General features: G+C 45.5%; 10 protein-coding genes across 10 annotated transcripts; 5 read left to right on the top strand and 5 right to left on the bottom strand.

The window, feature by feature from the left end:
* Positions 1-3,175: 3,175 nt before the first annotated feature.
* PHALS_04218 (uncharacterized protein) lies at positions 3,176-3,486 on the top strand (the record flags this gene model as incomplete). The annotated part of the gene is made up of 2 exons (XM_024722241.1): positions 3,176-3,288; positions 3,357-3,486. The coding sequence occupies 2 exons, from the start codon at positions 3,176-3,178 to the stop codon at positions 3,484-3,486; spliced, it is 243 nt and encodes an 80-aa protein (XP_024573338.1).
* A 601-nt stretch (positions 3,487-4,087) lies between these two features.
* Positions 4,088-5,034, top strand: PHALS_04217 (syntaxin-like protein; the record flags this gene model as incomplete). The annotated part of the gene is made up of 3 exons (XM_024722240.1): positions 4,088-4,165; positions 4,244-4,352; positions 4,415-5,034. The coding sequence occupies 3 exons, from the start codon at positions 4,088-4,090 to the stop codon at positions 5,032-5,034; spliced, it is 807 nt and encodes a 268-aa protein (XP_024573337.1).
* A 318-nt stretch (positions 5,035-5,352) lies between these two features.
* On the bottom strand, positions 5,353-5,619 carry PHALS_04216 (Hypoxia induced protein, domain; the record flags this gene model as incomplete). The annotated part of the gene is made up of 2 exons (XM_024722239.1): positions 5,353-5,525; positions 5,595-5,619. 2 exons carry the CDS (start codon positions 5,617-5,619, stop codon positions 5,353-5,355), a joined length of 198 nt encoding a protein of 65 aa, XP_024573336.1.
* Positions 5,620-5,766: 147 nt separating this feature from the next.
* PHALS_04215 (atp synthase subunit mitochondrial-like) lies at positions 5,767-6,389 on the top strand (the record flags this gene model as incomplete). Its single annotated transcript, XM_024722238.1, has 2 exons — positions 5,767-6,123; positions 6,195-6,389. 2 exons carry the CDS (start codon positions 5,767-5,769, stop codon positions 6,387-6,389), a joined length of 552 nt encoding a protein of 183 aa, XP_024573335.1.
* A 125-nt stretch (positions 6,390-6,514) lies between these two features.
* Positions 6,515-6,916, bottom strand: PHALS_04214 (uncharacterized protein; the record flags this gene model as incomplete). The annotated part of the gene is made up of 3 exons (XM_024722237.1): positions 6,515-6,576; positions 6,660-6,684; positions 6,734-6,916. The coding sequence occupies 3 exons, from the start codon at positions 6,914-6,916 to the stop codon at positions 6,515-6,517; spliced, it is 270 nt and encodes an 89-aa protein (XP_024573334.1).
* Positions 6,917-7,059: 143 nt separating this feature from the next.
* On the bottom strand, positions 7,060-8,380 carry PHALS_04213 (uncharacterized protein; the record flags this gene model as incomplete). Its single annotated transcript, XM_024722235.1, has 6 exons — positions 7,060-7,063; positions 7,274-7,380; positions 7,457-7,617; positions 7,830-7,926; positions 7,988-8,319; positions 8,374-8,380. The coding sequence occupies 6 exons, from the start codon at positions 8,378-8,380 to the stop codon at positions 7,060-7,062; spliced, it is 708 nt and encodes a 235-aa protein (XP_024573333.1).
* Positions 8,381-8,772: 392 nt separating this feature from the next.
* PHALS_04212 (ubiquitin-60s ribosomal protein l40) lies at positions 8,773-9,650 on the top strand (the record flags this gene model as incomplete). The annotated part of the gene is made up of 4 exons (XM_024722234.1): positions 8,773-8,801; positions 8,883-8,998; positions 9,192-9,392; positions 9,454-9,650. The coding sequence occupies 4 exons, from the start codon at positions 8,773-8,775 to the stop codon at positions 9,648-9,650; spliced, it is 543 nt and encodes a 180-aa protein (XP_024573332.1).
* A 485-nt stretch (positions 9,651-10,135) lies between these two features.
* Positions 10,136-11,089, bottom strand: PHALS_04211 (guanine nucleotide-binding protein subunit beta-like protein; the record flags this gene model as incomplete). The annotated part of the gene is made up of 1 exon (XM_024722233.1): positions 10,136-11,089. The coding sequence occupies one exon, from the start codon at positions 11,087-11,089 to the stop codon at positions 10,136-10,138; it is 954 nt and encodes a 317-aa protein (XP_024573331.1).
* Positions 11,090-19,805: 8,716 nt separating this feature from the next.
* PHALS_04210 (uncharacterized protein) lies at positions 19,806-20,105 on the bottom strand (the record flags this gene model as incomplete). The annotated part of the gene is made up of 1 exon (XM_024722232.1): positions 19,806-20,105. The coding sequence occupies one exon, from the start codon at positions 20,103-20,105 to the stop codon at positions 19,806-19,808; it is 300 nt and encodes a 99-aa protein (XP_024573330.1).
* A 4,228-nt stretch (positions 20,106-24,333) lies between these two features.
* On the top strand, positions 24,334-25,326 carry PHALS_04209 (uncharacterized protein; the record flags this gene model as incomplete). Its single annotated transcript, XM_024722231.1, has 1 exon — positions 24,334-25,326. One exon carries the CDS (start codon positions 24,334-24,336, stop codon positions 25,324-25,326), a length of 993 nt encoding a protein of 330 aa, XP_024573329.1.
* Positions 25,327-26,672: the final 1,346 nt, after the last annotated feature.

Raw genomic sequence — 26,672 nt, 5'->3', positions numbered from 1 at the left:
AACAAGAATACGGTATGTGGCTAGGTAGCCAGTAGTTATGCATGAATTTAGATTTTACTACATATACTTAGGAAAATCCAAACGTTTTAAATCAGGCGGCTTTGCCGCAGATAAAATTTTGAATTTAACCCGAAGAGTTTATTAGCCTTGGTTGAGGTACTAACTACTCTTGGAGGTAGCGGATTGCAATCTGTAATCGTAATTGCAGTCACCGGTAAGGATTTGGGTATAGGTATAGGTGTAAATGTAGGTATCAAAAAAATAAATGTATTTGTAGAAGGCATAAGTCCACGTCATATTTAAATAAATCTAATATATCGAATCACTTATATCGTCGCATCCACCTCCTTTACGAGCATGTCTGCTGTATGGATTCCTCACACAGTTGATTTTAATGCGGGGATTTGCGTTTCCGACTAAAGCGATGCTATTCGAAAAGCAGTCCTCACAAGCTTGCAAAAGTGAATCCTAGATAACCTCGTTCGTGGTTGCTGAAGGAAGTCGAAAAAGTAGTTAACTGATTGTTGTATCGATCCTTGCTTCAGCGCAGCCATACAGCGCGTAGGATGCAGCAGCGAATAAAGTTGAGCGCCACAGAAAATCTATAAGATATAGTCAGTGCAAAGCCACGATCTGGTCTGATCAGCCGTGTTGCCAGACGATTGAATGTCGCTCGAGCTTTCGACAGTCTTTGTGGCATGAACAGCCGCCAAACGAGAATCAAGCTTAGAGTACTTAAGGCAATTGGATTGATCTCGCTGTCTATCATTAGCAGTTAGAAATAAGTATCAGACAGATCAAGGTACTGAAGAAAGTGCAACCGAATATGCTCTTTCGCGGCTCATGGTCCTCAGGATCGGTGTTTTCACCAAATCGCGGCTACATATTGGATACTTCACAGCATAAACCTCAAGTTTGGCTAAATTTGATTTATAAGCATGCACAAGTTGCCACTGGTAGTAAACCTTTTAGATACAGAATGTCGACGCCGAGTGTAAAGATTTACCTCATTTTCCAAACCTGCTTCGTGCTTTGCACGCATAAAAACGTCGATGACGTCGCACTAATTATGTGCTAAGGCCAATTCGCGCTACAAAAGATTTGATCTGTAAACTCAATCAATTTCATGGCACTCTGCCCTGTCCGATGAACACACGTGACGAATCTCTGGTGTCCATGTCGTGATATTCCTCAAAAAAGTAGAGGAGTATCCATGATGATAGCCGTTATGCTCCTCTCACTCGATGCTTCACGAATATCATCAATGACATTTTTATTCAGGACAACGATGGGATACGCTCATTTATTGTATCCTTCTGCACCAAACGTACAACTTTGTCGTTGTGCAATTTCTCGCACCCTCTTTAGCTATCTATATACGAGCTACTACTGGATGCAGGGAGGGTAGGCTTTACACTCCTTAGGACTGCTCCGGGCGGTGGACCTGTCACACTGTAGTGCTGCCTCAGCAGTGACCTCTATCGTGATAGGGGTCAACGATTCTTCTAATATTCAAGAACATAGACCCTCTACTCGCGACTAACAGTCGGCCTCCAGGTCCACTGCCTTGGCACGGGAGATGGCGTCGACCAGTCGCTTCCACATCACCAGCCATGGCACAGGCGACCACAAATTACAGTTGTTCTTTCCCGCAACGCCAAAAAAACAAGCATAGGACCACGACATACAGATACAGTTGACTTTTCTGTCAAAATAATACACTCCGGAGACCGCGATATGCTATTTCGTCTCGTCCTGAGACGTTGGCTCGCTGCCTCTTTACCGCCCTAGCTTTAATCGAGACACATAATCGGAGATTTCCTTTCCTGTCCGGAAGCTTTAGCAGCTTCGTGCCCGCGCTAATTAGCACTTCTGCTTTTTGACAGAGGTGTGCTTATGACTCGTCGGAGTTCGGCCATGAGAGAAGTGCGTAGTACCTGATTTCTGATTCCTTTACTTTGAGTGTCCTCAACTTTCGCCCTGGGGTTTAGTGAGGAGAGCGTTAGCACATATCTGAACGACATTATCATCCCGACATTTTAGACTTAGATCTGTTTATCTACAGCTCAATGATCTCTGATGCACGTTTTATACTCTGCTTATCACAAACACTACCGTGATGAACGCAAGAAAAAGTTAAGCAAGTATTTTGAGCGCCTGAATACTGCGTGTAGGTTTGCCTTTACATTGTTACTATACACAACACATTGACAGTTCTGTATATACTGTCATTATTCAAATTATTTGTTTGAGAAACAAATTAATGCGATACCAAGCAAAACGGTAGACTCGAACGCAGTCGACGTAAGAAGCTAGCCGATATGGCAGCCACACATTGCACTGATGAGCACTTTTGCTCACAAGCGTTACACTTTTAGTAATATAGACTTACCCCTGAAATGTGGAATCCGAGGATCTGTTATATTATGAGTAAAATAGTATATGGCTTTTTGTCCGACTTGTTAGATGTCAACATCGCAGTTGTCTCTAGTCTAGCAAAGCTAACGGTGACAGCCACGTGATTTAACGCTTGAAATGTAACCGCTTATAACTTACAGCGTACATGCTGGTTTTATTAGCGTTCATTTTGTCAGGCTGTCTTTAAGACCTAATATTGAGTTTTGTCACGACACGAACTTGTGCTTTCGACTGGGCAAAACCTTATCACAAAATTAACGAGCAGATTACAACACAGTCGACTCTTTTTTGGATGCAAAAGTCGTTGTGAATTTTGATCACGCTTACCAACTCATAGACTCTACCGCCCTAATTTTTTCTCAACAAGTTATTGCGGCTACAAGTTTGGTTACCAACGAAGACGAGCCTTATTCTGTGATGTAGAGATCGCCTTGTCTTTCACCTTCCAATCTTGTGAAAGGTCGAGTGACTAATATAGACAACTGTGCGCGTCAACATTTACAACTTCACGCTCAGTAATCGTGCGTTAGAAAGGACAAGCTGTCTGAAGAGAGACGACTTCGCTTCTTGAGAGGTGTGCAGCATGATCAATATTCTAAGGTTGTCAAGTCGTAAAAGGCGGTTTATCAATTGGTAGAGACACAAACTCGAAATTAACAAACAGGATTGTTTGTACCGCCTTTTGGAAGTGGCAGACGATGTTGCCGATATCTGAAGATGTGCTCAGTGTGGTACTGACAAATAAAGTGTCTCTCCGATGATTCTAAAGTGCGATGAACGTCACCTCGCCGTATTAATAGCGCTTTTTTGTTTCCTCGAGAAGAGTGAGCCAGTAACCGCAAAAAGACCAGGCGAGCGCTACAATTGTAGGTAAAGGAGAGCTAAACAGCTTTTTGTCGAAAATTTAAAATCGATTGATACTCGCGTAAAATATGCAGATATAGGTTATCACTTAAAAGAGCAATTTCACCTGCTAAGCGTGATGGAATCTTGTTTTTTATCGAAAAGACGACGACTATGTCCGACGCTCATACCTTGAATGGATTTCTTTCGTTTGTCGCACTATAGACTTTATCACAATATATTTCTAGGGAGAAAGAAATCATCCGATGAATACATATACATGCGATGCATTTTGGCTGCCATTCTACCAAAAAGATTATACAAAGCTGACAATTCTGTTGAAGTTTGTGTATGTCGATAATTTTTTTTTATAAGAACATTGCAGCGGAAAGATTGCTCTGTATCCACAGTCACGACAGCGAGATGGTCACTTATTAGCATTGTCAATGGGTTCAATGGGTTCAATTGGCTATGAATGATTACAGATGTACATCGTCAACCATGGCTGTACCTGCAAAATTTCTTACCATATCAGCCCTGCCTACTGAATTTGTGCTCGCAATAGATACATCTCGCAGACACATATAATTAAGTACCTTCGAGGCGATTAACTTGTAGCCAAACTGTCACATCTTCCAGGCTTTGCCTAAAACTATTTCTTCTTGTATTTAATGAATAACTCCAACAATCGGTTAATTCTTACCGGTAGCAGACATTATAAGTATGCACTTTCAACGGACATACCGTATTTTCTGACAAAAAGCTATTTTACCAGTTTATGTAAAATACACTAGAGATTTCCTGAACACCTTATACTCATCGAGTCATGGCGGTAAATCGCACCGCCGACTTCGCGCTGCTGTGCCAGCACTTTTCAGATGCAAAGGGTGCTACTGCATTACAGGTACAAATCATCGCTATGAAATCTTTGCTGTTATTCACTGTTCATACCTTACAATATTCCTATTCTTCCTTCATGTAGAAACCAGCACACACGCCGTTTCAGGAAAATGCACAGTTTAATGCTGCAGCTTCAGACATTTCAAAGGAAGTTTATCAAGCTTCAAAGCGATTACAGCAACTAACACAATGTACGCATTATAAGAAACGGTCATTATTTAGCAATAGTCATTACCGTTGTGATGATGCTTAGTGGTGCGGCAGAATAATATGTTTAACGACCCGACTGATGCCATTAATGAGCTTGCGGCGCTCGTAAAGAAGGACATTACGGACATCAATATGCAGCTGGACAACCTACAGGAGTATATTGATAGCAAGCGGCAGTCGGCGACATCGAGACAAGCCGCACGGCACTCAGACGCAGTTGTCTCTTTGATGAAATCGAACCTAATGGCTACAACAAAAGGCTTCAAAGACATATTGGAAGTTAGGCAAGAAAATATGAAGTTACAACAGAGTCGACGCGCAAGATATGGCAAGACGGCGTCCCGTGCATTGGGCAAGCCCCTAGCTTTCAAGGCTCCAAAGCCCCCGAGGAGTAACAGCAGCCATACTGATAGTGAGCAAGAAGTAAATTTGTTCAACACATTACCGAGGCCAGGGTTGAATATGGCTGACACCAAACAGACTGAAATTCAACCTCTAATCACCACGATGACACAGGAGCAACTCGTTGCAGAACAACAAAACTATGCAGAGTCAAGAGCGGGAGCGGTATCCCAAATTGAGAGTCACATCGTAGACATCGGACAGCTTTTTGGACGCTTGTCAACCTTAATACATGAGCAGGGAGATCTTGTGAGGAGGTGAGCGCAAGCTGTTGATAGTTTTTGGTTAAAAGAGATTCTTACTGGTTTGTGTGCTGTGCTACAAGAATTGATGACAATGTGGAGGAATCTCTGGTAAACGTGAGCAGCGCGGAGCATGAGTTGCTCAAATATTTTTCGAGCCTGTCGAATAATAGACTGCTGGCGCTCAAGATTTCTGCTATTTTATTGGTATTCCTCATCTTCTTCATGTTTTTTCTAGCATAAAATATAAAGCTTGAGTGAACAAATAACAACTTTTCGTATATTCTCGAAATGTGGGATAAGGTAAGATCTTGTTCAGCAGCTATACACATAGTATCTAATAATTTCTGGGCTCCTTGTTGTTCTTATCTGGTTTAATAGCGATAAACCCACCCAATGCCATGGCTACAACAGTGGCACCTTGAGCGATGACACGCATTCGCATGAACTTTTGTTGGGTTGCAGCATCGGCAGCACGACGAAATGAAGCTAGACCTCCAGCTAGAACACCTGCAGTGGCAATGCATCCTATTGGCACCAGCGGTTCCTCCTGGCAACGACGCTTTAATTTCTCCCAACCACTTTCCATTGGAAACCCGTTCATCTTGACGAAAAATAAGCGGCATGAAGTTATATACTAAAATAACCGATATGCTTAATTATAGGGAACTGGTAAGCAAGGTATGCGTTTGTATGATTCGCTCGCTCTCCGCCCCTAACTCAAACAAAGGGAACGCTGCCGATTGTTAAAATGCTCCAACTCCGCAAGCAAGTTGTGCGCAGCGCACTGCAAACGCGTGCAATTGAATGGGCTTCTATCTCACAAAAACTGACAGATCCGCGTGCCCGCGCCGCCCTTGACAGCCTTCGTGACGTGCACGGCCAGATTGCGGGTGAAGCTCGTACCTATTTAAAGGAGCCCGAACCGATTGATTTTGATTACTATCGTTCGGTCATTAAAAACAAGGATCTGGTGGATGCAATGGAAACAAATTACAAAAATATTTCTTACCCGACTATCACTCCTGAGGAGCTGGACGTCTTCGCAAAGTCGAGCGATCTACCGGAAGAGCTGCGCGTCAACGAGCAGGAAACCATCGATAAGCTTGTAAGCTTGTCAAGTGTTATAAGGTTTTGATTTTTGTAGAAATTGACGATCTTATCATGTGATCTATGCAGTTTTCTCAACTAAATGAAAAAGTGTCGGACTCGAAGGCCCGAATCGAGGAACTCAAGGAGCTAATTGGATTAATGGAGGAAACCCGTACGACTTTGGCTACTACCATGGATGAAATCACTGCGATGTATCCGGAGGTTGAAGAGGAGGTCGATGATGAAATCGCGAACCTTGAGTGGGAGAAAGACACACAGTAAGATGTTGTGAAGAGTAAAGAAGCACAGGTTGATACTTATCGGAATGCTTATTAAAGCAGCCGACGAATTGAGTACGTTTAAGAAAACCTGCTTCTTTTTTGCGGGGTTGTTTGCATTAGAAAGTCTTAGGTACCTCTTACTATTGCAACCACCACATTGTCTCCACGCAAATCAAGCTTGGCTGCATCTATCTTGTCATTGTAATTCGAGAACACGAAAATAAAAGCTTTCTCACATATAATACCCAGGGTAATGTGTAATTGCAACTACCACTATTCACGTGTGCGATAAGGTTCTGGCACACGAAACAGCTCCTTCGGATTCTTGGTTGATACGCTGTCCACGCAGGTATTGTATGCTAGCAACATGTCCTTGCACTTCTCTAACGCCACGTTGCCCACCTCCGTATCGGACTTTCCTGCTTGTTGCTTGCCATGCTCATAAAAACAGGCAAAGAACTTGTTTGCTACGTTTTCGCAAGCCTTGGGCGCACTTGGAAAATTCTCGCTCACGCGCAGCTCTGTCATCAGTATTATGTTGAGGTCGAATAAAAATTGAGATTTGAGATATATATAAATAACAAAAAATTTCAGAACCACCAGGTCTCTATTTCTTAATATTAGCCAATTCCTTCCGTCTGTAGCGTTTCGTAATAGCATGTATGGCCTTGTTATCTAAGAAAACATTGACACATGGGACATTAACTGCTCAGTCGTCAGATCGGCGGAATATATGGAATGTTAGAAGGTACTACAGCATAATAGAGTCATTGATGTCCCACGCAACGCTTTTATTGCGTATAACAACATGCAATGCCATAACTTGTCTAGCGTCACGGGGTCCACCAAATCTCTAGTTAGACTGTAGTAGCATTTGAATCTTACGTTCCGTCGTCGTCCTCGCCGTCAAAGTACAAAAACTCGGATGATGTGTTGAATGCAACGCAAGAATCCCAAAATGTCGCTAGCGCAGCGCCCAGAGGTCTCGTAACCTGTAAAAGGCCAATATTTTTGATTAGCGGTGAAAATTAACAGGTGCGATAAATCGCAGCAATCAGTGGTACTTACAGCACTGCCGACACGACTTTTGCTGTTTTGCACTATCTTTTCGATGGTATACGAATTTCGCTTCCCCACTGACGAGCGCGCCATTGCCCTTGCCATCACTCGCGTGATAATAAGGCGTTGACCAATTCGGTAGTACGTCATGTAAGTCTCCAACACGATTCCTAAATTTGTAATTAGATGACTAACAGAAATTTAGGACATTCAAATGTGCTAATTTTTTATTCTGTTAATATATTACTGCCAATCTTAAACAAAAAACAATGGCATAGATGTAGCATTTGTACGCTGAGCTCTTCGAGAAACCTCTTGCGAAGTAAACTATAGCGAATTGACACTTAAGAGCGGAATGTATTTCAGTTTGACATATACCAACCCCAGACGGGATCACGACACTGTTCTCCGGGCGGACATTCACCTTCATGCAAGCATGACCACACCTGTTCGATGGCATCATTTGAGAAAGTTGCTTCCTATGAAAAAAAGTTATTAGCGTTGGAGCTAAAGTAGTTTAAATCTGCTCAAAGAACCAACCTTGTCGTAAACCTTGTCGAAGTGAAGCCCGCCCGAGCGACCCCATAAAGATTTAGTACTGACAGAATTATTGATCATGCTGAACCTCTTTTTTTCGTATAGATCAGTTCTAAGCAGGTTGAGGCGTAAAGTTTTCAAACACCCTGTAATTTCGTCTTGTGTTCCTTGATTGTGAGCAGCTACCATGTAATTATTGCTGTCGTCACTCTCGTCGTCGCTGTCCTCTCCGTACTCATAATACTTGGCAATCGAATAGCTTGAAAGCCCTACCACGATCCCCGCAGCCAATGCCGGATTCTGTCGCAGCCATCGCATACCGTCAAGTACCTCAGCTAATGTTGGTAAATATGACGGTGTTGCTATCTTTCTAATGAATTCTTCCATACCAGACATCGGAATTATTTGCAGTCACGTTGATTTAACTTTAGAGCCGTTGATTCAGTTGTGACATATTGTAGGTTTAGAGCACACAGCTGATCCGGCGATGTGTATTGTTGACGCGCCGTTCTGGCGATGCAATTTGCACCAAGTAACGACGTCTATCCCTGTGATTCGAGTATGCTGACTTGAAATTTTTACAGAGCCACACTGACCATAACCATCCTGTCTGCAGCTAATTTTACATGAGAATATCCTTTTTTTAAGAAATCATTCTGACGTTGATTTCAAACAATTTTGCGGATGTTCCGCATGGTACACATCTCGTAGGATGGATCAATATCATCTTCTATCACAATTAGACGAATCAATGATGTGACCTACACACATGCTATTTTGTGTGTTTAATGTTAATTTTTAAGTTGACAAATCGCTGGTAAGAAAAGTCTTTTGAATGTATTTTAAGCAGGACGTACATTTAGCAATTTGGGCCATAACTTGCCTTGAACCGGTTCAGCAATGTGTGGACCATTAATGTTAATATAAATTTATTGATTTGGCTTCTGTATGTAATTGTTTTGGTTGGTCAACCGCTACACAACAACACTGTGTATTCATTTTGCGAGTGGAAAGGTGCGTCGATGCTCACTTACTTCGCTGAGTCCGTCATCTACAATGCTTTCCATGCTGAATGTCGACAATCTTAAAGAATTTCTCTTTATAGATTATCACTCAGGCAAACAGCATTTTGACAGATAGTAGCGGCGGATAAGCGAGTTTACAAGACGTGGACGATAAACTAGTGGCTTACATGTCGTTTGTATAGTACAGGGAATCATGCAGATTTTTGTGAAGACTTTGACCGGCAAGACCATCACGTTGGATGTGGAACCTTCTGACAGCATTGACAATGTCAAGCAAAAAATTCAGGATAAGGAAGGTATTCCACCTGACCAGCAGCGCTTGATTTTCGCTGGCAAGCAGCTTGAGGATGGCCGATCCCTTGCAGACTACAACATTCAGAAGGGTGCGTGGTTTTTTATATGTCTCAAGCGAGTAAAGAGACATAATATATTTATACAATGCAGAGTCAACTCTTCACTTGGTGCTGCGCCTTCGTGGTGGTGCCATTGAGCCTACACTCGCTGCTTTGGCCAAGAAGACGAATTGTGAAAAGCAAATCTGTCGTATCTGTTACGCACGTTTGCCTCCCCGTGCTACTAACTGCCGCAAGAAAAAATGTGGTCACAGCAATCAATTGCGCATCAAGAAGAAGCTCAAGTAAATGCGCTTAGCTTTTTGCTCAATTGGCTTGAAATCGACTCGCAGACCCAAAACAGTCACTTTAAGTGCAGTATTGTTAATCGTTGCTTCTCAGGTAGTGGCAGGTGTCCTCACTAGTTGATGCAAATGCTTAACAGTGAAAAATTCATATACGCACTCCTTACGCACGTGTTTTTCCAATATTCAACGTTTTCTTTGTGACTTTTACAAGATGAAACCTCGTATGAAATAACTTTGCATCAAAATCACAGCATAACGACCGAATGACTAGTTTATAGTAGCTACTACTTATGTAAATGTGTTATGCTAAATATCTTGACGAAGTGTCATAACAACACTACAATATCTTTGCACGAGGACAATGATTCGATATAAGAAGTCACCTCAATAATTATATGGAGAATTCAAATACTCATGGCATGTTGAACGTCTAACTAGCTCATGACATGAATATCTTTCCATTACAACTTCTCAAGACATCTCAACTTAGTTCCCCACGGCCCAAACACGGACAATACCATCCGTGTATCCAGAGAAGAGCACCGAGCCATCAGCCGACCAGGCGAGTGAGATACAATGGGGAAGCTGAGCGTACTTGCCCTTAGGCTCCTCGATATCCGGCTGCAAATCGTGCACGACGATCTTGGACTCAAGGTCCCAGATCTTAATGCCCGACGTAGTAGCAGCACATAGCCAGTAACGGTTAGGCGAAAAGATCAGGGCATGAATGACATCACCGGCCACTAGCGAGTAGAGACGTTTGCCCTCGTTCAAGTCCCAAAGGTTGGCAGTGCCATCCTTACCACCGGAAGCACAGATCGATCCATCTGGAGACACAGTCACTGTGTTGAGGTAGCCCTCGTGGCCAAAGAGATTGGTACGGAGCTTGCAGTTCGAGAGGTTCCAGATCTTAACGACCTTGTCCCAACCACACGACACAATGAGTGGGTTCGCGGTCGAAGGCGAGAAACGAACACATGAAACCCACTCTGTGTGACCGTCCTCCGTGATCGTGTACTTGCATTCACCCAGAGTATTCCATAGTTTAACAGTCTTGTCCCGCGAGCCAGAGACGATCTGACGGTTATCAGCGCTGAAGGCCACAGAGAGCACGTCCTTGGTGTGTCCTACAAACCGACGAGTTGTGATGCCTGTGTTTAAGTCCCAAAGACGCAATGTGCCGTCCCATGAGCCTGAAAGGGCAAACTGGCCGTCCGATGAGATCACAACGTCCTCTACATAGTGAGAGTGGCCCTGAAGACGACGACGAGCAAAGCCATACTCCTCGCCATCATTCGACAACTGCCACACGAGCAACGACTTGTCACGTGAAGCTGTAAGAAGAAGGTTTGGGTTCTCGCGGGTTGTAGCGATGGCAGTCACGGCTTTGCCGTTATGACCGTCAAGCTCGGCGCGTGGGTAGATGCTAGTTTCGGCCATGGTGGAGTAAGGAGGTTAGATCAATTGTGCGCTGGACTCCGACCACCAGTCGACAAAGAAGGAGTCGATTGGATAAAAGTCTGACAATAGTTAGTGATAATCGCAAAGGTTATAACGAGGTAATCTATTGGTTTCTACAATTACTTTACGTTCCTAAATGGGAGGGTTACATGGCAATTTGTTTAACCATCACATGCGCGAGCCTTGATGAATCGTTTATGCTATATTCAGCAAGCGCGCGATAGAATATTTCGCTCCTAGCAATGAGAAAATTCTGTTTCTCGATGCAGCTTCGTCACAAAAGCTTCAGAATTATTTAAAATATAGGATGAGAGTTGTTTTTTGGAAAACGTGTTCTCGGTGCCTTCGCCTCTGGATGTGACCTGCCAGCTAAATGCTAGTGACAACATCTTGACTGTGTGATATTGATGTCAAATACACTAACACTGTTGCTATCGGTGAGGGATGTAAGTAGAAGCAAAATATGGTAAGTATTGACAATGCTGCAGCGGGGCTGCCGAAGCTCTTTGCTTAGAGAAAGATTACTAAGGCCACCAACCTAACGTTCTACACCAGAATCAGTTCGAGTATAGGGATCGCAATCCGCTACCTTCAAGAGTATTCAAAACCCTAACCTAGGCAAATACACTCTTCCCTTTAAAAAATGAAGCTGTATATTTCTGTTTGATTTGCAGAGCTAAAACTTTAGGTTTTCCTGATGAAATAGTAAAACCTAATTAATATGCATAAACACTGGCAGTCCGCCACGTAGTTGCTTCTTGTTACGGTGTAGCCACACCATTGTGTGATTACAACAACTTGTGTAATCCACACGTTTGTATTGTCACACCCTCTTGTGTGTCACACCCTTTTACACCAGGTAACGTGAATTCCCGTCACACTCTCCCCCATCTAAATTTTGAATACCCACAGTTCACATTAAACTGTCACCTCGTACGAGGCTCGCGTGTCTGAGACACCGTTACGTCCCTAGGAGCATCCTCATGCATTCTCTGCCCAATAAGCCCTGAGTCTATGACACGAAAAATACATAGCCTCGCTGGTTTGAGGACGCCCACGAAAGAGCCTTTTTTCGTCTTTTGCACATGGTGCAAGTCCGGACGGTACGTCCGCGGCTTAATGGGAAGCACATTCCATACGATCGACAACCGGGGCCACACACCGTGCCCGCCACGGGCGACAGACTTATTTATCAAAGATTCGGAAAAAGTCGACTATGAGTCGGATATCCTTTTTCCAGGATGGGAAGAAGAGAAGAGCGATGTGCGCCGACGGCGCGGCGTGAGGTCTGCATGAATAGTGCGGACACCGAGCCCGTTCACGACTTCTCAACTTCCGGAAAGTGGTTTTATTACCAATCGCCTCGACGAGGCACAGGAGCAGCAGTTGAAGGCTGCACACAAGGCGGCTTTTATGCTCGTATCCACGTTCGGTCCCATACCCTCGTGTGGAATACGGCTTCCGCTCGGCGGATCCCGCTACTTAAGCGAAAGACGCGATCACATGATCGCTAGGCGTCAACGTAGTCGGAACCCCGACCACGACACAAGCTGAGCTTGACCAGCTAAAATCTCTCCGAGCTCGCTTCTTGGTACCTCAGGAAATTCAATGGAAAGGAACCGCGCTCGACTTTGAGCTCAAAGAGGAGGCGCTCTTGTACCCGCTATGCGAACTATTCCTGTGGTGCTTCCCCCTGGCGAAACCGCTGCAGATGGTGAGGAGCTCTGAGCGATGGATGCAGCGACACCGAAAATTTTTCTTGCTGTCTAACTTACACTTCGTTGTGGGTCCGCCACAACAAAGTGAACGTACGCGTAGAACGCCATCTTCGATTTGAGTACTCTTGGCGCAACGCCGATTTCCTGCGTATTTTCGGCCTGTGACACATGAAATAATTTATCACGCTCCCGCAAGCTCTGTGGTCTCTCCACAGGGTGAGTCTATGACCACAGCAGCTCAGTGCCATAGCTTGAGCTCAGCTCATTGCCCTTCAGCTTCCCGGGCTACCGCCAAGAACCGCGGAGCGCACGGTGATGCGGAGCGTCATGATACTTCTGATAATAAGTCTCCACGACGTCTGGGCAGTCTTGCCGAAGTGGCACCTCAAAATTCCACGAGTTCTCAGAGTTTGGGTATCCTCGCGAAATCACAAGATTTTAAATTCGACCCTGTTGACGACGTCAGCCCACAAGGCGTTTCACGTGAGCATTTTCATCGAGATGAGTCAGCGGCGGGCAATGACGACTTACGATCGCCGTTCGGTGACTTCCGATGCTCTTCGAGCTCTAGAGAGCAAAGTCCGAAAGTCCGTCGTCGGCGCTCTACCGAGCATCTTGCCGAGGTCACATACCGTTGTGCGGAAGACCTCGAAAGCTTGGTGTACTTTGTGCACTGACTGCTTCACGTTGAGGATGAGGACTTTAAAGAGCGGCTCCTAGCCGTCGAGCGAAGACGGTTCTTCGTGCAACGGTGGAGCTCCTGGCGCCGTTGGAAACGGAAATCGTTGTATTATATGAACAGAATCAGTTGCTGGATCACTTCGGGGTGGCCGGGCGCACTTGGGCGCCGCCCCGGCACCAACGCGCCCGCGTTCCCTTGCGCCGGATCCCGGTACGGCTTTAGCAAACCCGTATAGAATACCAGGTGGGTGTGTATCCTTCTCGAAAGGTTTAACGTATACGCAGCTGGCCACGACCTTAAAGGTCCAAAAAACCGTGGACGGAGCTTTGTCTTGAAGACAGCAGAGACCGCAAATGTAGATAGCTTTTTAGCATTTAATAAAAACCAGGTATCCGACCTCAATGATTTCGGCATTTTTTCTTCCGTTTGCACATTCTTTTTGCATGTCTTGTCGTTCAGCCATCGCATCACGAAAGTGCTCAGTCTGGTAGACAAGAAGTCATCGACCTCTTTGCGGACAATGGAAGGCAGCCTTCCGCTAGCCGTTCACTATTTATCTCCACCAAGCCCCGAGCCATGTCATGGCAGCGTCAGCTGGACGCGAGGATTAACAAGCCCGTTCACATAGAACGGCATGTTACCGGGAGATGAATGCACTGCATTGTTCTGAGCAGACTTTACGAGTGACAGCATGACGCTCTAGCGCTTCAGCATTTCAGCGCAGACGCTGCGAAGAACGTCTTCAGCGACGCAATTTACGCGCTCAGATTGACCTTCGGTCTGCGCATGGTCAGCTGCTGACATAGTAAACATGGTGCCCAGCACTACGAAGATTGTCGACCAAAACTTCTCAGTGAAGCGTGGGTCTCTGTCAGAGACAATTGACTCCGGAAATCCATGTTGTCGAAAAAAGACAAGATCCACAAATAGCGCCGCTATACCCAAACCATCGATGGTGTCCGGCACTATAAGCCATCTCGCTCAGACGGTCAGAATAGACCACCACACTCGTGTTGCCCGCCGAGTCCTCCGGCAGACCAAACACGAAGTCCATACTCATGGAGACTGCCAGCCCCCGGAGGGCACCGGTAAATTGGCCAGCGGCGCCGCCACATTAGGAGAGAATTTTATCCTTTGACACGTGCGCACATATGTGTTCGTTCGTCTGTACAGCTTGGACCACCAGTAGTGGCAACTCACAGAACCTTAGGCCTTCTCACGACCAAAATGACTACTGAGTGGGGTATCGTGGGCCTCATAGGGGATACGATGTTTGAAATCTTCGTCGTGAGGAACCACCATTTGTGGCGTATCCGTCAATCGTTGCTATGATACAGCAACCCATTATTCAACGAATATCGGTGTATTCGTGCGCGCAATCGCGCCGACAAATTATTGTCCGAGTTTTTACACTCCGTGCTCCCGAGAGCCTGTAGCAGCGCTACACACATACCATCACACGCGTATGTGGCGCGGATCAAATCCGTCGCGGACGACTTCACCGTCGTGAAATGAGCAAGCTCATAATTCGGTCTGCATGACAACGCATTAGCCAAAGCATTCTGCTTTCCTTGCTTATACATCACCCCAAAGTTATATTCTGCGAAGAAGGAGAGCCACCTGGCCATCCTCTGGGAGAGGTGAGGCGACTGAGTCGCAGGGTATAATGACGCATGATCGGTGTAGATCACGAACGGCTTTGAGCCAAGCAGGTGCACCCTGAACTTGACATACTTCATCGTGGATTGGGTTGTTCTTTTCCGCAGCATTAATCTGGCGAGATTCAAATGCGATATCCCGATCTCGACTCTCGGCGTCCGCTTGCAGCAGTGCATAGCCGATGGCAAAGTCCGAAGCGTCACAGACGACACTGAAAAGACGATCGGGGTCTTGCAACCGTAGTAGTGGTGCATGAAGGTGGCTGTCTTTGAACCTGTCAGAAGCCTACTGATGGTCGGTGTTCCTGCACCATTCCGTATCCTTCCGAAGGAGATTCGAGAATGGCCGTGCCATTTCCGCATAATTTGCGCAAGTCCTTTTGGTTCTTTGGAACCGGCTAGTCCACAATGGCCTTGACCTTAGCGGGATCCGCCCGAAGGCCACGCTTCCCAATGAAGCACCATAAAAAGGGGGATTGATTCTGACCCAAAGATGGACTTGTCTGCTTTGATGTGGTGTCGGAGTATGTCTGTGCATACCCAGGGTGGGGTCCGAACAACTGCGTCACAAGACGATCTAATGTTGCTGGTGCATTTGACAGCATCAGCGGCCACTCCCAGAGCATGCCGCTCAATTGCTCACCGCTGCGAGCGGAATATTACTCGCTCTCATGAGCAATTGGTGACACCCATCGACCAAGCTTAGTGCACTGTACTTTGTACGGCCAACCGTATTGTTCTGAGGAACATCCTCCCTAGGAATCAGCGTCTGTGCCAAAATGGTGGCTGCGTCTAGCTTATTGTAATCGTGAACGATACGCCACTTGCCGCTCGACTTCCGGACACAAAAAATCGTGGGTGTCGAATGGGGTGACTTGCTCTCACGCACCGTCGTGCTTCGCACATAAAATAGCGTTAATGACTTCACACTGCTCCTTGGACAGGGGTCATTGGCGTGTTACGCAGTATTTGATCCCTGAACCAGGTCGGACTCATGACGCACACTTCGGTCCGGAAGTTAGACTGCTTTGGAGACGACGTCTTAATATTTCTCTACCAAACATTCTCGAGCCCTGTGTCGGGGGGATGTTACGGATCCGAGGGATTCTTTTGGATCGAAGATCCACTTCGTGCGTTAAGCATCCTCTTGGTGTCCTCCACGACAGCTTCGTCCCGAAGCGACGACGAGTTGATCTCCTCGTTCGGTTTTACAATGACCACCTAGGATAAATTGTCTGCATCCAAGGCGCCGCCAAACTCTTCGAAGAACATCTCGTCCAGCTCAAGAAGAACATCCACCACATGGTCAGCCTCGAGGGTGACGTCGCCGTCTTCCTCTCTCGTCATACCGTTGACAAGGGTATATAGCTGTGCGCTATCGTCTACAGTAGACACACCCTGGGTCAGGGTCGACGCCCTGGGTCTTGCAGATACGATACGGCATCGCCGCCTCCACTGTACAGAAGTTTGACGTCTCGTCAAGATCAGTCGGAACACGCACTCAGCGTCTTCCAGTGTACCATTCCTGCTCCATCAAAGCCTTAATATTATTAACAACATCCGACGAAGAGATGGTATTTCTGCAGTCTTTGTCCAGTAGATAACGTGCCACTTCACGAGTATCAGATGGGCCTTGCCTAAAACCTCGTTCGACCATGCTGCTCTTGGCATGCAGAAACTGCTTTAAACGTGAGCAGTGCTCAGTAGATTACGTGCCACTCCACGCGCATCACTGGGGCCTCACCATTGATGCCTCGGACCTCGTCTGATCATGCCACTCTTGGCATGCAGCAACTGCTTTGGAACGTGAGCAGTTCTCAGCGGGATACGTGTCACATCACGTGCATCAATGGGACCTCACCCTCGGTGTTTCGGCTATTCGCCGATCTTGCCTAGCATGGCATGCAGCGACTGCTCCGATACTTGAGTAACGCTCAGTGATTATCGCGCAATATCGCTCGTCACGTTGACAGCAGCTAAGATATCAAGTCACGTGCCACTACTCGTTCAGCCTGCAAGCCATGCGCGGGACTCCCATCCAATACACCTTCGGTGCTCGACAGCTTGGAAACTCCGATATCCCGCACATTGACCGTCCTGGTTTAGTGCCCGGACCAATAGCGCTTCTGCTTCCTAGCAAAGCTGGTTCAATACTCACCAAAGCTCCACCAGGAGGCGTGCGTGTAGCGCCCAAGGTCTTTGACCTCCAATCGATCCATAGCTCATGGTGTTCCAGCCATGCCATACCAAGGATACCGTCATAACTTGAATCAAAGTCAGAGACTTAACAGCGTTCCACGCTATCGATGTCAAGAAACTTGACACCGAGGTCCACATGGACTCTTGATACAGTTCCCCTCGCTAAGCAAACAGTGACGGTGTCACTCAACCGCGCTTCCAGCGCCTCAGCATTTAGCTGTCCCCCCTTCGATCGCGGAGCGTCGAGCATAATTGCCCGACGCACCAGAATCGACAAGGATTTTCTATGGCTCCTCGAAGCCCTTCACGGCCGCCTTTACAATCAGCAAGCCCGGCTTGCGCACACGTATCGTGTTCAAGAGCATGTAGCTCTTCGGGGCTAGGCCTTGCTGCACTCTACCTCCTTAAGTGCAATACAACTCAGTTCTTCTCCAGTAGGGCGCTCGGGCGCTCCACGCCTACTGGCTCTTCTTATCATCCCGCGACAACCAGGCTGGTTAGATGCGGGACGTCGGGTCGACGAACCTTTACGCGCCTTGCGCAAGAAACAACCAGTCCGAAGGTGACGGGTTTTTCCACAGACAAACCACCGTCGAGTATTTAAACGCTGCTCGGCAGCTCGGAGCTCTCCCTATATTTTGTCAGCATAGCTTAGATTCATTGGCTCAAACCCAATCGACAAGTTCTGAGGGTGTGCATTTCAACCAAGTTGCGGAGACTTAAATTTGAAATCGACATTTATAGCCATACCCACCATTTCTTCAAAAGAAGACGGACGCACACAAAAGACTTCCATTCTGGCCACGCCAGTGCGGAGGCCCTCCATAGAAATGGTAACTATGACCGACCCGGGGAGAGGATCGGCTGCCACCCCCGGCAATGAGAGATGAGAGTTCTTAACTCTTGAATAAAGTCCACCGATTTCATCTTGCCCTGTCGGGCGGCAACGAAACGCGATCGCACGCGATATGCCTGGTAGGCGGCGAAAACACTCGCAAAAGCTGCAGCTTTAGATCCTTTCAGGAAGAGAAAGCCACTTTAAACAAGTACCGCACGTTCTCGCGCTCGGCCCACGAGCTTGGAGATAGCTAGCCCCACGCGCTGTTGATCGTTCTGGAGCATGGCGAATGCCATAGCCATATCGGCCTCTTTCGCCCAGAGCATGAAATATTCTCCATCCTTACCCTCGAAAGTCTTAACACTCACCATGAGGGGCCTGGGTTGGGAGGATTCACCCGTCGTCGACGGTGGCATCATGGACGCAGTTGATGCCAACAGCTTCTTCTCTAGGTGCTCTAGCAGAGCAATTTCATACTTCGAAAACGCCTCTAGGCACGCGCTTATCGCCTCGGGTCCTGCGAAGCAAGGTGTTGCATGCCCTCAGTACAACGGGGCTGCCGTAGCTTAGCTCTTTAAGGAAGCATAACTTAGGTCACCGACCTTTCGTTCTATACTTAAAACAAGTACGAGTTTAGCAGATCGCGATCCGCTAACTCCAGGAGTAATTATTGCCTCAATCCAAGGCTAATCAACCCTTCCGTTTAAAATCCAAAACTGACTTTTATTTATTTTTGTTTGCGGCAAAGCCGCCGAATTTTGAATGTATAGATTTTCTTAAATACATATAGCAAAATCTAAATACACGCATAACTACTGGCAACCCAGCCACATACCGTAATCTTGTTTGGGTGCAGGCACACCAGCCCATCTCGTGTGACACCCCCCTGTTACCAGGGTACGTGTAACCCCGTTACACTCAGGGTCAAATAGGGACATCAGCTTCTTAAGCCCGTCGTGCATACCAAGAGAATTGCTCCATCCTCACAAAAGATCAGTCGTATCGACTCAGGAGTAGAATAATTACAAGTGTTACCAAGTGCAACAAGGCTGTCGTAGCTCATTGCTTAGAGGAAGCTAAGCTAAGGCCACCGACCTTATATTCCATACCAGAATCAGACGAGTGTAGCAGATCGCAATCCCTACCTCCAAGAGTACCTAAAAACGTTAACCAAGGTAAAAACACTCTTCCATTCAAAACTGAAACTGTAATTATTTGATTTTTTGCTTGCAAGAGAGCCGACTATATCCGAAACCTTAGATTTTTCTAATTAATAGTAAAACCAAATCAATATGGCAACCCCGCCACGTTGTGGCATCTTGTTACGGTGTAGCCACACCATTATGTGATTACACCGACTTGTGTAATCCACACCTTTGTACTGTCACACCATCTAGTGCGACTTACCCTTTTACACCAAGGTACGTGTAACCCCGTTACATGGCTGACGCAGTTTTGTGTACGGCAAGGCTTCTGTACGGTCGCGTTCACATCACAATCCACATCAAATTTCCACTAATGAAGTGAACCACATTATTTTTGGTACAAGCGCTTTTTTTCGCATCCGCCATCTGCTCTATGCTGTTGTCCCTCTTATCATTCATATCCAGTCAATAAAGATACTGCATTTAATTCGTAGTCCATACTCACTCATCATTGTATTTATATTTATACCCTGATCTAACGCGTGTTGATCAACATGCCCCAAAACTTGTTTATTTACGCCAAAAATGCTGATCGAAAAGCACGTCATGTCCACAGATAGCAAACCTACAAGTTCCAAACGCGGGGGACTGACTTGCAGATCGTCCATGTTAATATCAGCGACAGTCGCGCCGCCTCCTTTCCGCTTATAGTAATGACTTAAATCCGTCAATACAACTTCGAGGTCCGATCTCATCTTGGAACGTATGATGGCTTCTGAAGCTTCAATGATAACTTGTTACTCACTTATCTGTGTCGTTGATATCCATTCCTGCGGGACTAACTGAGATCACTCATTTGCTTTCCTGGTCTGCTCACATACGCATTTGTAATTTATCAAGCCTTGCTGGTACACCTTAACTTCCCAAAAAGTGCGGAGCTCTGTTACAGCAGCAAATTATGTATTCAAATAATAAAATACTTCAGTATTTGCGCAAGCCAATCTAACCATGCATTCTTTCATTTGAATCGATCTACTTCTTGATCATTCCAACGGTTTTGCCTTGCTCATTTTATGAAGGAAGCTTTGACTCCAGGATTCGCATTAGCAAACGCACAGAGGTTGGGCTCACATGCATCTATCAGGAGGGGAACCGATAGTCTCTACCGTAGCTAAGTGTTGTCATCCCAAGGCTATATATATTTTGAGCTCATGCTATTAGACTAAAACGAAATGTTCGTCTTTTCTATCGTTCATAAGAACTCGCTCAGCAGGTGTTTTATTTGCGACACATCCACATTTACCTTTAGGGTTTCCACAGCAGATCCTTTTTGCGAAAAACACACATGTACTTTCATACCAATTTCGCGTCGTGCATCGCATGGAAGTACCCATGTGTGACGTTACATCATACTAAGTAGGGATCGTTGATGTGTGGCGCGATACTTTGACCAAGGAATGAGGCCAAAACATAACGCACTCTCCGATTCGAGGGCATCTAGCGCTGTGGGTTATAATCACCACGCGCGATGCACCCAGATTAAGTAGAGGTAGGGATCTCATCACCGTGCAGTGTCTCTCCATATCACCACAGCGTCGTATCGCTTCAAAATGCTATCATCAAATGCATTGGACCCTTGCGGATATCTGTCCTCCTTTTTTCTACCTACTCCGGGCCTTCTCCATTATTGTCCTGTTCATACGATCTGCCACCCCGCTTTACTGAGGGCTACATGAAACGGAACGCTGGTGCATGATGCTGCTTTGCTGTCATATGTCAGCAATTGTAAACTCCGACCCGTTCTCGGAACGCAAACTCTTCAGAAGTGTTCCCTATTGATTTTCATAAAACGTCTAGAATTTCTCGAACATGCCAGCCACTTCACTCTTTCTCTTGATTATGAATATCACCACACACCTTGAAAAATCACCCACAAACGTCAACATGTACTTTGCACCACCCTTCGATGGAGTCCTCATTGGCCCCATGACATCTGCGTCCACGCGCTCGAGTACACGCGTTGTCTACGTCATTGAATGTGAAGGAACTCTGGTGACTATTTACTTGCCCTTTAAACAACCGGCACATAACGTTTTCGTGTCTTACTTTATAAGTGGGATGCCTTTCGTCGAGTGCTGGGTCTTTACCAGCGCATTCTTGTCTGGGTGTCCCATGCGAGCATGCCAAAGCCCCCACTTACTGAATACTCCACAAGACATGCTTTTTATTGCTCTCAGTCAAGCATATATACCTTTCTGATTTTTGTACCCGACGCAATCACTTGATCATTGTTCCAGATGACGCATGAAGAACGCGAGAATTTTACACTCATGCCACGCTCCGCAAGCTTGCCGACTGACAGTAATCTTCTGTCAAGTCTTGGAATGTACAGAACTTCAATCATGCGAATAGCCTTTCCGTCCAAACCAGTCAGTTCACCGTGCCGGCTCCTCTGACGATCGACCTCTTGCCGTCTACAATCGTAACTTCAACGCTAGCCTCAAGGATCTTTTTTCAAACAAGTTGATTTCTGTGCGCGGTCATGTATTGTCGATCAACCATCCTACTGATCTTCCTTCACCAACAGCAAACACCGCGTCGTCGCTGTTGTATCGCTTCCCGACCGGGCAGTTCCGCTTCATGTGTCCAAAGTTGTCACAGTGTTAGCACTTACCTTTAAATTCTCAATTATTCCTTGGGACACCACAATTTCATTGATTGTCCCTTCCACCTTTGAATCTTCTAGCGCATCCACTTACGCGAAGCACTTACTCCGTGGCTTTCTCCCTCTGTAGCTTCTTAGATGCCTTGAGCCGCTTCTCCTTGACCTCAATCAGTGTTATAACCTTCGCATTCTCCACAATCGACAAAGTTATCTCGTACTCCGACGACAGACTACTCAAAAGTACCACCAACTTGCGTGACTCATCTACCGGGTCCCTGTAGTCTGGAGTCCCACTATCAGCTCGTTCAAAGAAACTAGATGTTCTACCATGCTTGTACCACTTTCCAACTTGAAATTGTTGAGTCGACGCATCATCGTCACACGATTGTGAAGTGTCAAGCGATTGTAGAAATCACGGAGGGCCCCCCAGGCCTCTATGACACGTATAGCCGAACGAATCTTGGTCTGGTGTTGAATCTCAACACCCTGAGCGATGATGCCAAGCGCCTTGGCGTCGTTCACGAGCCAGGTCTCCGTGATGTCTTTCTCATCCTTGACGGTCATAATGTGCGCCAAGAGTCCCTTTCTTGCTAGGGTCATCCTCATGTTATACTCACAGTGGTAATATTTACCACTCCCCATGAGCCTTCGGCTCCCTTATTTACCGTGGCGAGAAGAACGTAGATTAGAGGAAGACTTGGTTGCGGCTGTTAACCTGTTGAAAAGATTGTCAAAGCCAAAGTAAACGTATTCAGGTCCTTAATTCGCTAAACTGTGCTATCTCTAAGTCTTTCCTTCTAGATCCTTCTATAAGCAATCTTAAATACTAGACAAATGAACGACTCTTACCATATCCGGAATAACGTCCGTATTTAATTGTCGTAATCGACGTGCTTGAACCGTCATATGAAAAATGGTCACATAACGCCGTATCGGGCCATTAAGCGGTGCTATCTCAACACGCTATTCGCTCAAACCAAAATAGTAAGTAATACTTGCCAAAGTCTAATATATGTGATTTTCTCTCGTTCCCACTTAATTTAGAAGCTACACTTTTCAAGATAAAGTCTAATTTAGAGTAAATACTATTTATATTTGGTTTACTATGTTGCTAATGGATCCTCATGTCTTGAGACTAGCAGCTAATGTACAAACTTCTTCGTCATAGTGTCCCATCATACTCATTACTATCATTTCTTTCGTACCTCTAATTATAATTGCACATAGGTTCATACCTACGTCTGTGTACGCCATTATACACTATGTACTCCACATGCTTGATGAGCTCATATTAGAACGTGTCACCTGTATCTGAAGAGCTATGACCTCGAGAATATATACTCTTTACGTCAGTATGTTCGATCCGGAACAGTCGCTAGTGTAACTTGTCTCTGTACGGCAAATGAAAGTGCACTTTACAACCATTTGAAGAACCTCATCTAAATCTACTCTCTGCCCACGCCAATCATTTGACATTCTGATGTGGTCTTTCATGCCAAATTGTCAGCACTCATAATGTTTTTCTGTACACTTGACAGCTAGTTACGAGCACTGATAGCACATATGAAATCAGTCAGGACGGACAATATGCAAATTGTTGGACGCCACAATACACAATACGCGATGATGTGGCTCCAAACTAATATGAGGTAAACTGTAAGTGGTTGTAAGAAGCATATAGAATAACTCACTGCGATTCACAGATGCAGCTTCGTTGTTCGTATGCCAACTCAGAAAATATACTGCATCACAATCCGCAGTATTAATTTTGACTTTGTTCTCTTAAAAATTTTACAAAACCGCAAATTAAGCTCACATCCTTTCTATTGAAAGCCTTGCAAAACGACTGGCTCTGAAGTGTATCCAGTTATTCGCTGATTTGTTTTTTGTTAGAGTATATTATAATTATATATAAAATACGCAACATTTTGGTCGAACCTTTGATGTGGTATATTAATGCATTCGTACACTCACGCGCTAACTGACCAAAGCATCCAGCTGTGCTTAACGCACGTGGTCTGGCAAACTATTATATCCGGATATATTGTCAATCTACCAACTTCATCGGATACAATAAATTAGTAAGTTTAATAGCAAATCACTACACGTTTTTGTGCTCGAAGTATGAAGAATTCATTTCTTAATTTTTGTCAAGGAACCATTGGTTATACATGATCGCTATGCGCGAAAATCCAGTACGGCTTTACTTCCTATTGCTATCATGCGTTGCTTTCCTGGTGTGTAGTAAAGCCTCTTAATCGAAAAACGTAAAGGCAAGCACTGAGCGTACGCTGGTCCAGCGACAAGAAAGAACTCTAATGTCGACTGCCTTTCAATCCTTAAAGCCTTTGGAGGAGAGAGTTCTACCTGCTGCAGTAGAAGAAAACGTGGTGTCGTCTGTACGTCTTGCATCTGACGTCAAGGCCTTGAGAATACCGAAAGATTTCTCATTGCCTTCGCTGAAGATCCCAAAGCCTTCTGATTACTTGAGATTAGCATCTGACAAAGAGACAGCAGCTTTGGAACTTTTCAAGGACGCGAAGATTGCCGACGTAAAGGCGGATCTTTTTAACAGTCCTGAGATTAAATGGTGGTCGACCAATTTTGAGAAGGCTTTCGACATGAATAAACTAATCGACTCCATTGCGACTACCGCAGTTGTTGACGGTAACATAGCGTGTGACGACTACTTTATAGACGCACTGATAGCTTTACTCGTCACATTCAAGCTGGATAAGAGGACACAGAAATTTGCCAAACGTCTTGAAGAATCGTTGCTCAAATTCAGCGCTAAATTTTATGCCGTCAATAGCTTGAACGCCATAGGTGAGCGACTTGAACTGAAACTGGTTGACGTTTGGTTAAACTCGAGTTCGAAACGTCTTGCATACCCGTTGTTGAAGAGCTGGTACGATTCTCATCCGGACGTGGAGAAACCGACCCGGGATTTCATCTTGTACTCTGCTTTAAAAAACCAGGGTTTAAATGATCTCGGTATTGGACGTATGGCAATCGATGAACTTAACGATCCCAGTACTAAAGAGATTGCGTCAAATATGATCTTTATGTGTTTGATGTCAAAGCTCACAACTCCAGTGCCTCATAAAACGGATCTCGATATGCATTCCATGGCAAAGAATAATGTTGAAGGGCTTCTCGAGTACGCCGAAACCATCAACCTTGATATCGACGTGTTTGTGCTGCCTACACTCAGAAGGTTCCTAAGCGACGAGGACATACTTTCAAAGTGCGACTCTTTTTCGCTAATGTCACTGTTAATCCAGCAAAAGTTAAACGCGCCATTACAATAACGCGGCATAGCTTACAGCGCTTCAGTTGAGCCGTCCATACTTATATGATATTTTACTTACTTCGTAACAGACTATATAATCAAGACTTGATGCTAACTTGTTGTTTCTTTGAGTAATGTACAAAGCAACATTAATATTAATATTTGCTACAACTATCAGTCAGAGGCATGTATGCAGCCTGTTCTATCAAAACTACCAACGTGTCGTGCATCCATATATCGATGAATTATCCCACATGGAAGGATTTCGATATTTCAGATTTTTTGTATCGTTATACGGAATTAATATAAGGACCAAGTCGTAGATACAAGCAGTGAAGAAACTTCCTTCTGTGCAACTGGATGATGCGCATCTCGCACAGGGAGCTTCGATTAGAAAAACGTATTTTGATTCGATTATTTCAAGATGAATGTAAAGGTGTTGTCATTGTTAAATACAGCAATACAGCACAGTATACAGCAATACAGCACAGTATTTACAACACCTTTACATTCATCTTGAAATAATCGAATCAAAATAATGTGCTGTACATACACCTTAGTTGTGCAAAGTACATAATTTGTACTTTGCATACATAATTTGTATACCGAAGTATATATATATTGATGAAAATGATAAAATAGAGGCCAATGGTATACGTAGTCTGCAAGCCGCATGACTCCATATAATTAGACGTTTAATTTCGTATCAATTTTAGTTACAACGAAGGCACGCGGCTTGCTGTTATATCATTTGCGAGGATAAAGGATGAAAGGTTTGAGTACCTGTCTACGGGGCAAGTAGACCTGCTTAATGAGGTCATGTCTATCGCTGCAGCGGGGCTGCCGTAGTTTAACGCTTGAGGAAGCGTAATTTAGGTGGATAGTGGATAGTGCATGATATCGCGATTGTGTCATCATTATTTTCGTGCCATAATCTTGAGTATTGAGAACGTTTACAGTTGCAATCGATTATTGCCCCAAGGAGGCTCGCGTGTCCGTTATACACTGCAACTTAATTTGCTGGAGTAAAACGACTTCCTTGCTCAATGAGCCCTGTGTCCACGGCACGAAAATCACAAAGTCTCGCTGGTTCTGACAGCGACCTCGGGCAGAGCCCAACTTCGTCTCCCGCACGCGGTGCGATGTCGGACAGTGCGTCCGCGGCACCGGGGAATGTACATCCTAAGCTCGATGAGCACGAGCGTCGCGCTTTGCGCACGCTATCAATGACGAGTGACCTCGCTGAGGATGTGGAGGTGGTCGACTACGAGTCTGACTCCTTTTTCGCATGGGATGACGAGGAAGGTGAGCTGCGCCAGCAGCGTGATACGAGCCCTGCTCGCGCCTTGCGGACCCCATGTCCGG

This window comes from Plasmopara halstedii (genome assembly GCF_900000015.1).
Source record: "Plasmopara halstedii genome assembly, contig: Scaffold_253, whole genome shotgun sequence".
NCBI lineage: Eukaryota > Oomycota > Peronosporomycetes > Peronosporales > Peronosporaceae > Plasmopara > Plasmopara halstedii.
This window is presented reverse-complemented; position numbering and strand designations above follow the sequence as displayed.